This window comes from Anopheles marshallii, chromosome 3 (assembly GCF_943734725.1).
Source record: "Anopheles marshallii chromosome 3, idAnoMarsDA_429_01, whole genome shotgun sequence".
NCBI lineage: Eukaryota > Metazoa > Arthropoda > Insecta > Diptera > Culicidae > Anopheles > Anopheles marshallii.
The window spans coordinates 83350948-83365704 of NC_071327.1; the positions used below are offsets into that span (position 1 = coordinate 83350948).

At 45.0% G+C, this 14757-nt stretch overlaps 1 protein-coding gene across 1 annotated transcript; it reads left to right on the top strand.

The window, feature by feature from the left end:
* Nucleotides 1-4133: 4133 nt before the first annotated feature.
* On the top strand, nucleotides 4134-7954 carry LOC128715074 (myocyte-specific enhancer factor 2). The gene is made up of 8 exons (XM_053809957.1): nucleotides 4134-4241; nucleotides 4312-4515; nucleotides 5002-5329; nucleotides 5400-5552; nucleotides 6657-6805; nucleotides 6876-7096; nucleotides 7251-7696; nucleotides 7782-7954. Exons 1-8 carry the CDS (start codon nucleotides 4188-4190, stop codon nucleotides 7952-7954), a joined length of 1728 nt encoding a protein of 575 aa, XP_053665932.1. The 5' UTR covers nucleotides 4134-4187.
* Nucleotides 7955-14757: the final 6803 nt, after the last annotated feature.

Here is a 14757-nt window from a genome sequence, read left to right on the forward strand (position 1 = left end):
AGAAGAGCACGAGCGACACACTGTACATGTGCCGATGGGTCGTACGCGGGGATTACGCGAGACAAAGGAAACGAACGAAACGAGACGCCATTAAATGTATGTCTAGTAATGGTGCAAGAAGCGAGGGAGAAAACGAGAAGACCTAAGCCGAAGAGAAAAAAGTGAAAAAGATCGAGATCATCTCGAGCTGAAAACTGAGTCAGGTTTTGCGTGAATTTTCCGACAGAGTGTGGGGGAAAATGAGAGGAGTATGGGTTCGGTGGGGTGTTTTTGAATTGCTGAAGCGTACGGGGCTCGGGAAGGAAATTGTGATGCTCTGAGTGTGACGATGAGCGTACATCTCGCACACTCAGCCACAAGTTTTCAGGGTGTTTGTGTTTATGCAGACAAGAAGGAAGATCGTTTGGGACAGGAGTTTGTAGCATCAATGCTAGTGGGGGGAACCGAACGTCTTGGACGTTTCTCCCCCTTTCCACCTCTCTATTCCCTTGACGTCGGCATATGTGAAGACGATCCCCGGGGGAAACTCAGGGACGTTGTTGGATGTATTTGTTTTTCACCGTTTTTTTCATCGATTTAGGTACCTACCTCCAGGTACTAGCAGCACGTCTAAACAAATTGACAGTGTGCGGTTTGCGGCAATGGCTTTCGAAAAACGCAGAAAATCAGTGTGAATGTGTTGCCTTGCCTTTTTTCTTTACTCGCGTACGCGTTCTTGTCACATTGGCAGCGATAGATGGGATCACGATCGTGCAGAAACAGTGTAATGCGTAACCGTTTCACGATCGTTGGATTGAGCGGCGAGAAGATGCTTCATCGAGTGGTGATGTTGACGATGATTTTTTCTTTATCTCGGGCAGTGCGGTATTTGCGTTGGGAGATAACCGGCAAGAAGAAATACACATTTCAATCGATTCAACTCTATCTAGACGATGGGCGGGGTGTGGGATGGCTCGATGTATCGAGGAACGGAAATGTCTTTGGCACATCTTGACAGCGTCCCGTCCCGTTAACTTAGCAAACATACGATTATGTCGATAATGTGAAGAAAAGGTGCACTGTGCGGTGTCGTACTGTGAAAGCTGGGGACAATCGAGTTTGGCAAGGATTTCGCTATTGTCAAAGCGACAACATATTGAAAGTCTCTAACCGTACCGAGAACATTGATATCGAAAAACGGAAAGAAAGATTGGCCCTTTTATTTTCGCAAAGGAAAAATAAATCTCCCCATCCCCTCCCGAGAGGAGACACATTCCGTGAATCTTTTCGCTTGACGCAGACATGGACACGACGTTTCGTTCGTTTGCCGACAGTTTCATCTGGAAAATCGGCCCATCCATTTTGGAACATTCGCCCGTTGTTAAATGGTGGAAAGAAGCCGTACTGGTGGCGGAAAATACAACGACGACACTGATGACAAGTCGAAAAAGTCACGAGTGACGATTGGAACGCGATATTCTGTGTGTAGATGAGACCCCCGTCTGGCGAGAGGAGAATCGCTACTTGATCGCTATTTAACCCTTCAGTGCCCGAAGCAAGCGGCTCATTAAACTAGTGAAACTTTTTTTCTACGCAACCTGCAATTGTCATTTGGTTTTTTTTTGTTTCCATAAGATGTAGTATTTAAAAAAAAAATAGTAAGAACCTTCTGCCTCTCAACCGTTCCACCACAGCGAAACGTTTGGCTGTGACTGTTTTACGCTCTAGCCAACATTTCCGTGGGTGGACGATAGGCAAGTGGGATGATGTTTTTCCTCGCCGAGTCCGTGTCGGGAGGATTCTTACCTAACATCGGATCGGTGCCAAAAACGCGCGTCGTTGTGAGCCGTCTTCGTCGCCATCGTATGTCATGCATCGTGCAAGAAAGACCGTACCTTGCCTGTCGTTCCTACCACTCTCGCACATATCAGGCCAGAAGAAAGAAGAATCATCCCAAGATACGGTGTAAGGTGTCTTGCCTTGGTCGGTAGCGCTTGCCGTGCTGTGCGCTGTAGATCAGGAAAGTCTGGCCAGAGATCTTCGGTATCTTGCTGGGGCGTATATCTGCTCCACTTATGTTCTGTCGTCATAGCAGCATAAGTGCAATTTTACGTGTGTGTGTGTCTAGCACGATGCTCCCGTGGTGGAAGTTTTTTCGCCTCAATGCGTTTTTTTCTTGGCAGTAGGATTTGTTTCGCACACTGTTTGTTAACTTTTGAACGCCCATCTGATAGCGCAGTTACGCTACAATCAACTTCGCTCGAAATGGTCCACAAAATGAAGGCAGATATAAAGGTAGAACAGATTTCGAGACAGAAAAAATAGACTGTCTGGACGTAATAGGCTTCTGTTCGCTTCGAAGAGATTTCGATCCATTTGTCTGTCTGTCTGTTCCGATACAACTAACTCATCTCCATCGATCTAAGCCACCACAGTTCCTTCGTAAGAAGATTTCTCCTTTGTACCAGGTGTCAATCGGAACAGTCAACAGTTGACAACCAAATCCATGAAGCAAAAATCTAGATTTGTGCCCGCTTTGTCTCTTGAAGCTGGGGATAGGCATCACGATGCGCAAAACAAGCGACAATCAATTTAGCGATAATTATCGACCGATAGGGGCAGAAGAGGCCCAGCTGAGCGGTATTTGAATTATTAGTTAGCACGTTTGAGACCTGGCCCGTCCGTGGTGGTGGCGATTCTTCAGATCGCGAGTCATGCGTGGCACCGATCGCAGACCGATTGACCGTGACGTTTCACGTGATGACAGACACAAATATGTGTGCGAAGCGATGGGAATTGTACCAGCACGCCAAGCACACCGTGGGACTAGTGGAATATTCAAATCCGCATCCTTGAAGACGACACATTAATGTATCGATTGGCTTAGGGTTCGGTAGGCACAAATGTGTTTTTGTGCTTCTGTTTGTTTCCTTTTTTATGCCCTCGTCGCTATTGTTATTATTGCTCACTTCACCTTGGCCCTTGGGGGTGCTTTTATTTGCGTGTGTGTGTGTGTTTTCGCGTACTCGCGAAACGAAAGAGCAAGCGAGAAAGAATCATATGCAAATGTTCGCGTGTCAGCGAAAAACCTTTGAGGGAAGGCTTTGGAACTGAAACCAGCTGGCTGCTTGCTACGACAGCGGAGAGCACATGGACACAGACACAGCGAAATGGATGGTGTATGGTTGGGGAATTCGCGTGCGCGTTAGAAAAGCTCGCATAAATTGTGCCTCCTCGTGTGAAGCGCGCTCGGGTGCAGAGGGTGAAACAGGGGACACAATGCGTCCACAAACCGTATGAGCAATGGGGTTCTGCATTTTCCTTGCACGTAGCGAATACAACTGCCGCAGTTCCAGCGTTTGCCCTTTCCGTTTGCACTTAAATCCCATATATCGTTTATATGATCCTCCAAAGGTGGGGGTCACTGTGGGTTTTGTCCCCCTGTAGGCAAGCTTTAAAAAAATGTCAGCCGATTGCAATGGGAAATAGAGTGTTTATGATCCGCAGTATTTCGCCATGTTATGGAAATTTAAAGGGGCACCATGCCAAAATAGGAAAGCACAATGGGAAATGGGAATGTTAAAATGCAGGCACATGTAAATTTGTTTCATTTGCCATTTACCTACTAAAAATCCTGAGTCTGAGTCGTTCCTATTTATTCATATTTGTTTTTCATATCTGCTTTCTTTCTTTGTAGCGCAACGTGGTTCGTCATAGTGCTTATTTCAGTTCCACAGAGTGGCCACCGAATGTGCATTCTAAATGCGTGCATGACTTAGGGACGACGGGGTGTCCAATGTGTGGTCACTGTTTGTAGATATATATATACGTCAACTGCAACATAAACCAGAAGCAGGCGAGTTGTGCCCTTGATCTTGACCCAGCAAAAAATACACAGGAGAAGGAGTCAAATATTCCTTTTGCAATTCAACGCCGCTCCCCGATAGTGTGGTGATGCAGTATCATTAGTCCTAACGGACGGTAATAGGAAACTAGTACTTACCAACCAGTGCCATACGCAGACACGGATAAGGGAAGAGTGTAGAAAGGGAAAGAGAGAGAGAGAAAGAGAGAGAAATAGAGGAAAGAAAGAGACAACACTAAAAAAAACGGTGAAAAGGAACGAAACTTGGGAAGCACTCAGTTAAGGGCGAACCGCCGGACATCTCGATTGCGATCAGGATAGCCGGCGAAAGCAAGCACTCACGATGGGACGGAAAAAGATACAGATTTCCAGGATAACGGACGAACGGAACCGACAGGTAAGGTTCCTCTCGGCTATTCCTTCCTGCGACTACAATAAACAAACTATTTTCCACCACTTGTCTTTAGGTGACTTTCAACAAGCGCAAGTTTGGCGTGATGAAGAAGGCGTACGAATTGTCCGTGCTGTGCGATTGCGAGATTGCACTGATCATCTTCAGCAGCAGCAACAAGCTATATCAGTACGCCAGCACGGACATGGACAAGGTGTTGCTGAAGTACACGGAATACAACGAGCCGCACGAGTCGCTGACGAACAAGAACATCATTGAGGTACTTCTAACGGTGTGACTGCTGAACCTTTGACCTCATTGACAAACCGTTTATTACTGCACTAGCGGGCGTGCGTGTTATTGCGTTTTGTTGCGAGTTTTGATTGCTTCCTTTTTGTTTTTGCTTTCTAACCTGTTTAAAATGATTCGAGCACTGTAATCGTCTCACGATTCCAATACGTTGCGATTCCGATTAGCACTAACACTTTGGTTTGATTGCATAAACTGAGCAGAAGCATTAGTCCCCCCCTTTGTCAAACATGTTCGCGTACACTTTTTCGAAGGTGCGCTATTAGCCTTGAGTTTTCCATGTGGTTGCATGCGCGTTATTATCTCTCAGTTCCGCAAAAGAAGGTGCTGGGCACTAGTTGCGTTTTTTGTCTTCGTTTGTGTGCGGTAATATTGTGGTGAAACAGTGAAGCCAGCGGGAAAGCGTCTCGCCGAAAGCCACCCGGTCCGTATTCTTGTAAGGCCTGTCTGCTTACAGTTGCAGGTAAACGCGCAGAAAGAAAACAAAAATGGCACCATGTCACCGGACTCGCCGGAACCGGAGGACAGCTACACGCTAACGCCACGCACCGAGGCCAAGTACAACAAAATCGACGAGGACTTTCAAATCATGATGCAGCGGAACCAACAGCTGACGGCGGGCGGTGCTCGACCCAATATGGCCACGAACAGCTACTCGTTGCCGGTATCGGTACCGGTATCCGTTCCCGTGATCGGCACGTACAACGACTCGATGCTGCAGAGCAGTCCACAGATGGCACACAATAGTATTAGTCCACGGCCCTCCAGCTCCGAGACGGATTCTGGTACGTGCAATCCGGGCAGGCTTCTCTCCTTTGCCACGCTCACCTAACGCATCCTTCTTTCTCGTTCCAGTGTATCCTTCCGGTGGTATATTAGAAATGTCGAACGGCTATCCACATTCTGCGTCGCCCCTCGGCGGATCACCCAGTCCCGGCCCGAGTCCAGGTATTGGCTCTCATCAGGCGCATAACAATAACAATAACACCCATAACACGCATAACAAAAGTAAGCATGGTTTTCCTTTGCGTTTTCATTAACTGCTTAATACTTGTGTGCACTACTGCTTTCCTTCTGACCATTCTCTCGAGTTCCCGCGGAACCCTTTTTTTTGCCCCTAAAAAAGGAACAGCGTCTGTATAACGGTAACCACGCGAAACTCGAACTGAAAAACATCCATGGCTACCTACGCGCCTCGCGATTGCTTAATGTAAAAGTTTACTTAATTCAATTGGTGCTCCTGCGCGAAGAACTCTCGTAATGTCAAATGCATATAGCGTGACATTGCAATTATGATGCCAGCCCACACAGAAACACATACACGCACCCTCCACATTGGGAGAGAAATGAAAATCGCAAACAAAACAAAAAAACAAAACCAGGAAGGTATACTGTTAATGCGAATCTATTAATATGGCGCTCAAAAGTTCAAGGGTTACCATCCCCCACGGTTTGTTGCGGCAGTTGCATCCGGAAATGCATTAAAAAAACTCGAACCCATTTGCTCCTCCAGTATATGCATTCGAGTGTGGGGGTTTATGCATGTGTGTCTGGGTGTGTGTGTGTGCGTAGCAATTGATCAAAGAAAGATGGCGGGAACTGGTAGTGTGTTGTGGCAGTTAAAAAGGATGTCGTGCATGGCGGATAAATAATGATTGCGGCAAAGAGGAAACCTCAGCTGCACCGGAACTGGTCGGAAAGGATGGTCAAAGTGTGTGGCGACCTTTTTAACGAGCAGCTTGCATGCGCGTGAAAGAAATGTTTTCGTCCCACCTTTGCAATTTCTTCATTATTATTGCCTTGCGTGTGTGTGTGTGTTTGTGAGCCTTTGTTAATAATTTTGCAAATTTACACTAATGATTCCAATGAAGTCGCTATATTCCAAGCGTCCCGGAAGTGTAGGACGGCTAGCATGGCCTTGCTCTGCGCTGTGTGATGTTTGAGTTATAGTGCGTGTACTTTTTGCGTAATGACATACTAACGACGACGGCTTGCGGATTGTACGAAAGCTAGTCGTGATAAAAAAGCCGTCGAGAACGAGAGAAAAGCGAAGGGAAATAGTAAGCACAAGTAGTAACAACAGTAATCGTCAAGTATCGTACTTTCAAACAGAGTTCCATTTCGATAATGCAGTGCAAACGATAAAACAGAGTCCGTCAGGTGGTAGCGGCAGTTCCGGATCACGGTCGACAAACCTGCGAGTAGTGATACCGACCCCGATGAACCCGACCATTACTGCAGATGACATCTCGTACGTGGAAGTAAGTATTTTCCATGTTCTCGCTCTGTTGTGTAATGGCTAATGCATACCTTTTTCTTGTCACGTAGCAGCATTCGCGGCAGCAAACGAATTTAAATACACCGGTAGTGGCACTGCAGACACCGATACCGGGACTTACGAACTATACTACCACGCTTGGCTCATTCGGTGCACAGGACTTCTCGCTCAACACGGACATAATGATCGGACCGTGGGGTGCGGCATCAAGCCATAGCCAAAACACGTCTGCCGCGGCCGCAGCAGCTGCCATGGGCAGTCTTCAGCACTCGAGGTAGCTATACGATTCTATCGCCATACCCGTGCGTTACGTTTTCAGCAAAGAGATCGGAAGAGTTACACAAACAACTCCTCCATACGCACGCATTTGTATGTGTTTGCGTTGGATTTAAGCTTTTGGTGCGTTAATTGGCGTTGCACTTACTCAGAATACTTTTCAGCGGTTTGCCCCATCTAGCTGTGTCGAACAGTACTCCGCCGCCATCAACTTCGCCGCTGTCGGTGAAGATTAAGGCCGAACCGATCTCACCGCCCCGGGACCACCACAACACGTCACATCATCACGGTGTGCCTGGCGGTGGTGTCGGTACCTCAGCGACCGGTGGATCAACAACCGGTGCAAATGGCGTCCAGTCGGCGGGAGCATCTGCCAGCAGCAGCAGCAGTGTCAATGCGACCGGCAACAGTAATAACGGCAGTAGCAACAGCAGCAGCCAACAGAATGGTGGTGCCCAGCAACTAACTGCGATGGGCAATGTGGTTGTGAGTGGTGGAGGTGGGGGAGCCGGTGCAAGCTCACTTGGGGCCAATCTTAACCATAGCCACCTGATACATTCACGACCTTCTTCAACCGGCCACCTAACACCGACACCGGGTAAGTAAAAAGATAGAGGTCTTTTCGACGACTAGACCAAAATGGATCAAATCTAGAACTATCTGACTGACTCGTTGTTTAACAGACTCTTATATGCCTCTTGGTGGGCACCTGACAGGTTCCGTGACGCCAACGAACGCACCCTCGCCGGTGGACATCCGACATCTCAGCACGGGCGGTAGCCACCTTCCGGAATATGATGCACCCTCTTCACAGGCGCATAAAAGACCAAGAATATCGGAGGGCTGGGCCACATAGCCCCTAAAGACTAGCGGCGGTACCGGTGCGGGCGCTGGTGGGAACCGTGGGGCGGATGGTTCAGCGTGCTACCTAGACGACAATTCAAACCATGTGGTAGTGATTTCGGACGCAGACGGAAACAACACGGCCGAAAGCACGAACAACAGTGTGGCGAACTTTACGCATAAGCTTCACCAGCATCTGCACGGCCACGGTGGCGCTCACCAGTATCATCACCATCTGCAGCAACAGCACCAGCACCAGCAGCAGCAGCAGCAACAACAACAACATTCGTCTCAACTCCTGCATCCCTTCTATAATCATCATCAGCATCACCATCATCTTGTGCAGCATCAGCATCATCATCACCAGGCTGGAAGTAGCAACAGTAGCAACCATGGCTATTCTAGTCAGCCTACGTCACCATATCATAACCACAACAGCAACAGCAGTGAACCGAAACATCTGCAGGGCAGTCATTCGCCTTCGCCGGGCGTGACACCGGTCCCATCCGGTTCCATGGACGCTCAATCCCAGGCAATGGCGATGCAGCAACACTACTGAGTCGCGGCACCACCGAGAGCTTAATTAAATTCCTCTGGCAGATGCGTCCCGAAGACAAACGGATATTACAGTTAATGATGTCAATGGTACTGGAATGAAGAGAAGTCATTACGATAAGCGGAGACTCTTTTTATCTGGTTATTAAACCGATCTAGCATGGTCCAATTTTGACGCTCACGATAAAGATCCACGTCAATTTGAAGCATGAGATTGTGGGGATTGAGAATATGAATTAGGAAGAGCGGAAAACTAAATGAAGAGAAAGAGGGAGAGAGTAAGATAGGGAAAGATAGAGAAAAAGTAAGAAAGCAAGACTTTGTTGAAAATGAACAGATAAGTCAAAGATCTCCTTGTGAAAAAATGAGCACGACCATTCAATACTTACCTTCACTATGATTGTATACGCCGTATATGTGTGTATCTGTATTTGTATGTGAGGTTGTGGCCATAATGTATGTTTATCCTGTGGCGTGCAACAAGGGCCCCGCAAAAAGGGGATATCCTGAATGATCGGTTTCTACACTTGCTCTAAAGATCGGCAAATCTTCCAACTTGTACACGTCCATTGCAAGGGACACAGACAATGAGTTTGAGCCGCATGTAACCGAACCGGATTCCATCTCGTGTTGCATGTTTGATTCTGTACTTTCATATGCATGTGACTGTGTTTGTAAGTTTTTTCAAGTCTCATCGTTACCCTTAAATCCCCGCTTCTCTAGCACAGACATCATGGTACAGATCGGTATGTATTAATAGGCCAGGGCTTTCATGATCACCTCGCTCTGTCTTTATGTGCATAAGAAAATAAAACAAATTGGTATCCATCCCGTAAGCCAAACATATCAAAGCACATAAAGCCGGGCACTGTGATGGATGTTCGCTTGAACCATAGTGTATACAGCTGTTCCTGGTGTTGCCAATGCTGGTGAAACAAAAATTCTATATCGACAACAAGATCTTTACAACAAAGAGCAAAATAATATAATTATCTATATCTACAATCATCAATGTAATACTGAGGGAGGGTAAGGAAACAAAAAAAAAACCCAATAGCTATTGTTGATTTGTTGCAACTAGAGAGACAAAACCAAGGAACAAATGCAAAACCCGTCTACGTAGTAGGAAATAATGATAGATATTTCATGTAGTGCAAAACAAAAAACAAAAAGCAGAAGAAGAATAATTAAACAAAACTAAGTCGTAAAGTGCCGATCAGCAGTGCGGCAAGCGAAACAGCAGATAAACATACTAAACAAAGTAAAGCAAAAAAAAAGAAGAAAGAAACCTAGTTTGTGTGCCATTAATAGGATAACTTCTCTGTATATTTTACTATAGAGTGGGAAAAAAAACAAAGAACAAAATAGCATAATGCGAAAACAGGATGATAGAAGACAAGAAGGAAAGCGTCGCAAAGGACAAACAGATTAGCCTTAGTGGGAAGAAAAAAGTCATACAAAACGGAGTCGACCAGGAAAGGAAAAGAAGCACCGGATACACACATAGATCAGTAATATGAGTCATTTACAACATAGTATGAGTCTGAAACAGACTGTGTGCATATAAAGTGCGCGCCTTACATACATTGCAGTGTGCGCACTCACTCTCACACACTTTGCTGTGCGCCGATAGAAATGTAACATTCAGTATGTTGTGTACCCTCCTTTTGTTTTCATTGTTTGTTAGTTATGTTTTCCCTTCCGTTTGCTTATTCGATCCTTTAGTTTGTGTATGGTTTGTTCTTCTGTGTTGGAAGTGTAGGTATTTTCTTACTGTTTTAGTAAAACAAAGGAATCAATGCACACGTAGGCAACATTCAGAGAACAATGGGGAAAAGGTGTGAATGTTTACATGCGTAACAAAGGCGTAAGGCGTCGTCAAACACCTGGTGCAACAAAATAGTTTTGTAAGTTTTAAAATTTGTTTTGTTTCATTGCTTTCGTTCACGTGCGCCTTGTCACTGTGAAAGCTAGTGCGTGCAATAGAACTAGCAGTAAAGTGTAGTAGTTAGCAGTACTCGTAGCCGGTTTGTAGCATCAGTGTGTGCTGCTAGTGGTGTAGTACGTCCTGTTCTAGAACGGGGCAGTTTATAAGATATTGCGAGACCGATTGGACGACGGTGTAGGTTTAGGCTAGTGCTACAAAGAATGATATTTATTTGATCTACTCTATTGACTACCGCGTAACAAAAGGTTTAGGCTACACAAGTGTTTGCCAAGTGTTTTAATTTTTTGTATCTTATCACTTTAAAAGTCCATTTTTGCAACCCCGCCATGCCATGTGCTGATTTGGTGGCTGTTTATGCCCCCAATTCATGCATTCATTCAATACTTTCATTTGAAATATTGTATATTGCGGTAAGAACGAAAGCGAACAGCAGCAGCAGACAGACACACACACAAACTCCGGGCGACCCGTGCGCTGTTTGAAGTTAGATTTCATTTACCGAGCCACCCAGAAGTGAAAACAAAACAAAAAAGATTTATGAGGGAAGCAAGAGTGGCTGATATTGATGTGGTGCGAGTAACCTTCCACAAAGCAAAGCGGCGCACTTAGAGAACGGTACTGGCCCGGGTTCGGCAAACGTGTTCTAACGACTGCTGCTCGTATACTCCGAGAGTAGGTTGAGACTAGTGTTTTCTTCCTTTCCAGTCATGTAGTTATATAGTTTAAATAGTTTTTTTTGTGTGTGTGCGCGTCACGATACATCCCGAGTAAACGGATTTAAGAAAAAAAGTTAGAAAAGTTGAACCGCAGAATGTGAGACAGTAAAAATGATCTTTGATTTCTTGAATATGGTTTGTTTCTTTTTTGTTTTGGTGTTATTGTTTTGTTCTTAGCTTTTATTACATTCCCTTTGTAAGTATTTTTTTTTTCATTATTATTTTACATTTCTCAAAGCCCCCACTGGTGTATCACACCTATTGCTGTTACGGAATGCTTTACCGTCGTTCAAATAGTATCCCACCACGGACATCGATTTGTAGTAACGTTGGCGTAGCAACTTATGGGACAACAAGGGGGACAGAGAAGATAGCTTGCCTTGTCGCAGATGTAGATAACGTCGTGCGTAAAAAGGCGACTGTATGTTATGTAACACAACGTGCTTAGCAAATTGTCCAAGCTCTCTCCAACACGGGAAGGAAACATTCTTGTACTCAAGGAAGATCGAGTATAAAAGATGTCAAAAAGAATCCCTCCAGCAATCGAAGTTTTGCCAGAAGAACCAATCATATAAATTCGACGGTTTTGCTAGGCAACATCTTCGGTTCTACCGAAAATTTTGATAACTATGTTCAATATGTATGATATGTGTGTGTGTGTGTGTGTATGAGGAAAATGATGGAAAATTGCTCACCAACCATACACGAATTGTAAGGAAGATACTGTGGCACGTGAGCTTTAGCTGGAAACAGTAGAAACATCTGACAAAGGTGTCCTTTCCTATCTACCACCCATTACCAAACGGCCCCGTTGTACGTCCCGCTTGAGATAACTAAACTTTCTGTTAGTGTTACCACCTTAGTCCCTTTAATTCGATGGAGTTCCGATAGCCATCATCTACCCATTTTCACCGACTATTTGGAGCAAGCCGGGTGGTGGCTTCGCTAGTGGTGATGGATAAAGAAAATTTTCCCCGATTGGGAAATTGATAATAAGAAGCCACGATAAACACGAAACAAGCGATTCGTCGAAATTTGTATGAATGTTAATTATTACCTCCACTTTGTAGATGCCTTAAACACAGTGCCTATGTACAAAACAAGAAAAAAACAACATGAGAAGAATAGGGAGAAGGAGAAACAAAATCGCGTAAACAAATGAAGCAGAAGCCAATGTCCCAATAATTGAAACATAACTAAAGAAAACACGAAACAAACCGGAATGGAAAGGAATGCAAAAACAATTCTAATCATAAAACTCTCTGCAAGAGAACTCCTACTCGTTTCCTAAAACTAAACAAACAAAGGCAGGAAAATTGATCATATTTACACAACCAAAAAAAATACGCAAATCGTTGATCTTTGTTCAAAGGATATGATCCAAGCCAACAAACGCCTAACGTTGCACGTTGTTTAGCAGACTGTGCGTGTGTGTGGACACAGCTTTGTTACATTGATCATTACCCCCCACCACATCCTTCCTTCCCCCTGCCCCCATTTACCTGTGATTGATTGAATAGTTTTCCGAACAAAATGCGGATAATATAGAACATGTATTGCATCGTACTGCGCATTTTCCGTGGCGTGGCGCATTCCCCGTTAACGTAACCGTTAGTTTGCTATTAATCAATTAAGGATCTCTGTACCAAATGGATTGCTTAAACGATGGCTTACCACCACCTACATACTAATTGAAAACTTTGATATTCATATTTGCCATTTGCTGTTGGAACATGTTGAACAATCCAGTCCCGAGTCCGAGTCCCGAAAGGCCCATCAGCGATAGCTGCTGTAGCAGTGGATCGACCATTCCTTGCCGTTTTGGGTTCTGAGCAAAATGCCTAAAGCCAGACGAAAGCACATAGTTACCATTTGAAACTGAGGAAAACACGAGCGAAACGAAAGGATACAGTAGAATCCGTTCTGTCCAGAAGCGGAATAATAGTAGAGTTCTCCCCGTAGGAAGAAGGGTATTCGCGGAGCCAAGGCGTTAGCAGTAAGCACCCTCTTCTTGCATGACGCTGACCTGATCTCTGAGCACTTATGAAACGAGCCTGAAACAAATGAACAAACCTCCGCGGATGATGCAAAACATACGAAATCGAAAGAAACCTTACATTAGTAACTATCTCTTCCTGCGATTCCTGAACGCCACGACGAGTGCAAGCAAAAACCTTATTTATCGAGCGTAGTGTACCCGAGTGCTGAGACTAGATTTATATATATACATAGGCAAAGGATAGTGCGAAAGCTAGCCGATAGAGCGAACGAGAACGGTGTGACGAAATTGTACAGGGACCAGCAGAGTTTCCCATTGATAGATGATGACACTAGCAGGGGCACTCCCCAGGAAGCCAGTATGAAGCGCATGGGGGGTCACACTATGCGTGTACACATGTAGAGGACAAACGGAATCACGGACACACCCACATACGGACACTTTAAAACAAACCCAGGCACATAATGCTGTGAAACATTAGTTAAGGTTAAGGTTGGCTCACGGATTCCCAAGCTCTACATCTTTGCAGAGCGCCGGATGTAGACGGATTGATGAATTTGTACAAAAAAAAAAATGGTTCATAGGACAAGCGCGCTAGCACAAACTTACGAAAGACTAGCTGATGGGAAGGTAAAAACGGAGGAACAAAACAAATACGACAACATGCTGTGCCTGTTTAAAGCATAAAAGGAAGAAAAACGTGGAAGCGAAACATAAAACAGAACCAATTGAAGGAGCAAAAACTCGGTTGGCAAAGTTCAAAGAACTTGAAAGACGGAAGCTCGGGATGCATAAACAAAAGTCCACAGCAGAGATTGGAAGGAGTTGAAGGAGATATAATTTTCTAAAATCATACAAAGGTAACACAAAACAAAAACCCAAACTCAAAAACCAAAAACTCAATGAGCTTAGTGTAACACGAGATGAAACAAGATCATAAGAACGATGTGTATCTGTGTGTCTCTTGGTGTGTGCGTGTATGTTTGTGTATAGTGGTAAAGCCATGATGAGTCGTTGGGAGTGGACTTTGATGGCAACGATCAAGTGAAGATTATATGCTGTAAAGGACGATGTTGCCCAAAACTCGATGTTCCTTTGGTGTAATCCCGACCCGCTGCGTACGTGGAATTTCGGTTCTGTGATTTCATACAATTTGCATTTGGCCACGGTGTGGTACGAACGTACACGATCTTGCACATGATCGTGAAGAGGAGATGTGCATGGTGTAATCAAGTGATTCTCCTTCAGTGTACAGGACATCTAAGTGATACACAACGTACTTTGTATGTTTTCCATCCTGATCTCTAGGATATTGGACATTTGCAGTTATTTGTTTCTCTTTCTGAATTTAAAACCAAGGCGATACACATTGGTACCTTGCAATAAATGTAATGGCGTTAGGGTCGCTGATCGCGCCTGAGATGAGAGCCATTGATCCTTTGAATTTGTGCAACCAAAGATGTTATACTAAAATCGTTATAGATTTCATTCATTTACCACGGGGATTGTAGGGACCGTAGTCTGTTTGGGTTCGAACGTTTATGAGGCGACCCGTGTTCGCACTGTTTTTGTTGTAAAGTTTGCAAGTTATCGCTTCC

What these genes read in the sequence shown, in the direction of transcription:
- LOC128715074 (XM_053809957.1), top strand. Translation starts at nt 4,188, where the DNA reads ATGGGACGGAAAAAGATACAGATTTCCAGGATAACGGACGAACGGAAC. An exon ending in CGAACAAGAACATCATTGAG is followed by an intron (nt 4,516 to 5,001) that starts GTACTTCTAACG and finishes GTCTGCTTACAG; the next exon opens with TTGCAGGTAAACGCGCAGAA. An exon ending in CCACCTAACACCGACACCGG is followed by an intron (nt 7,697 to 7,781) that starts GTAAGTAAAAAG and finishes GTTGTTTAACAG; the next exon opens with ACTCTTATATGCCTCTTGGT.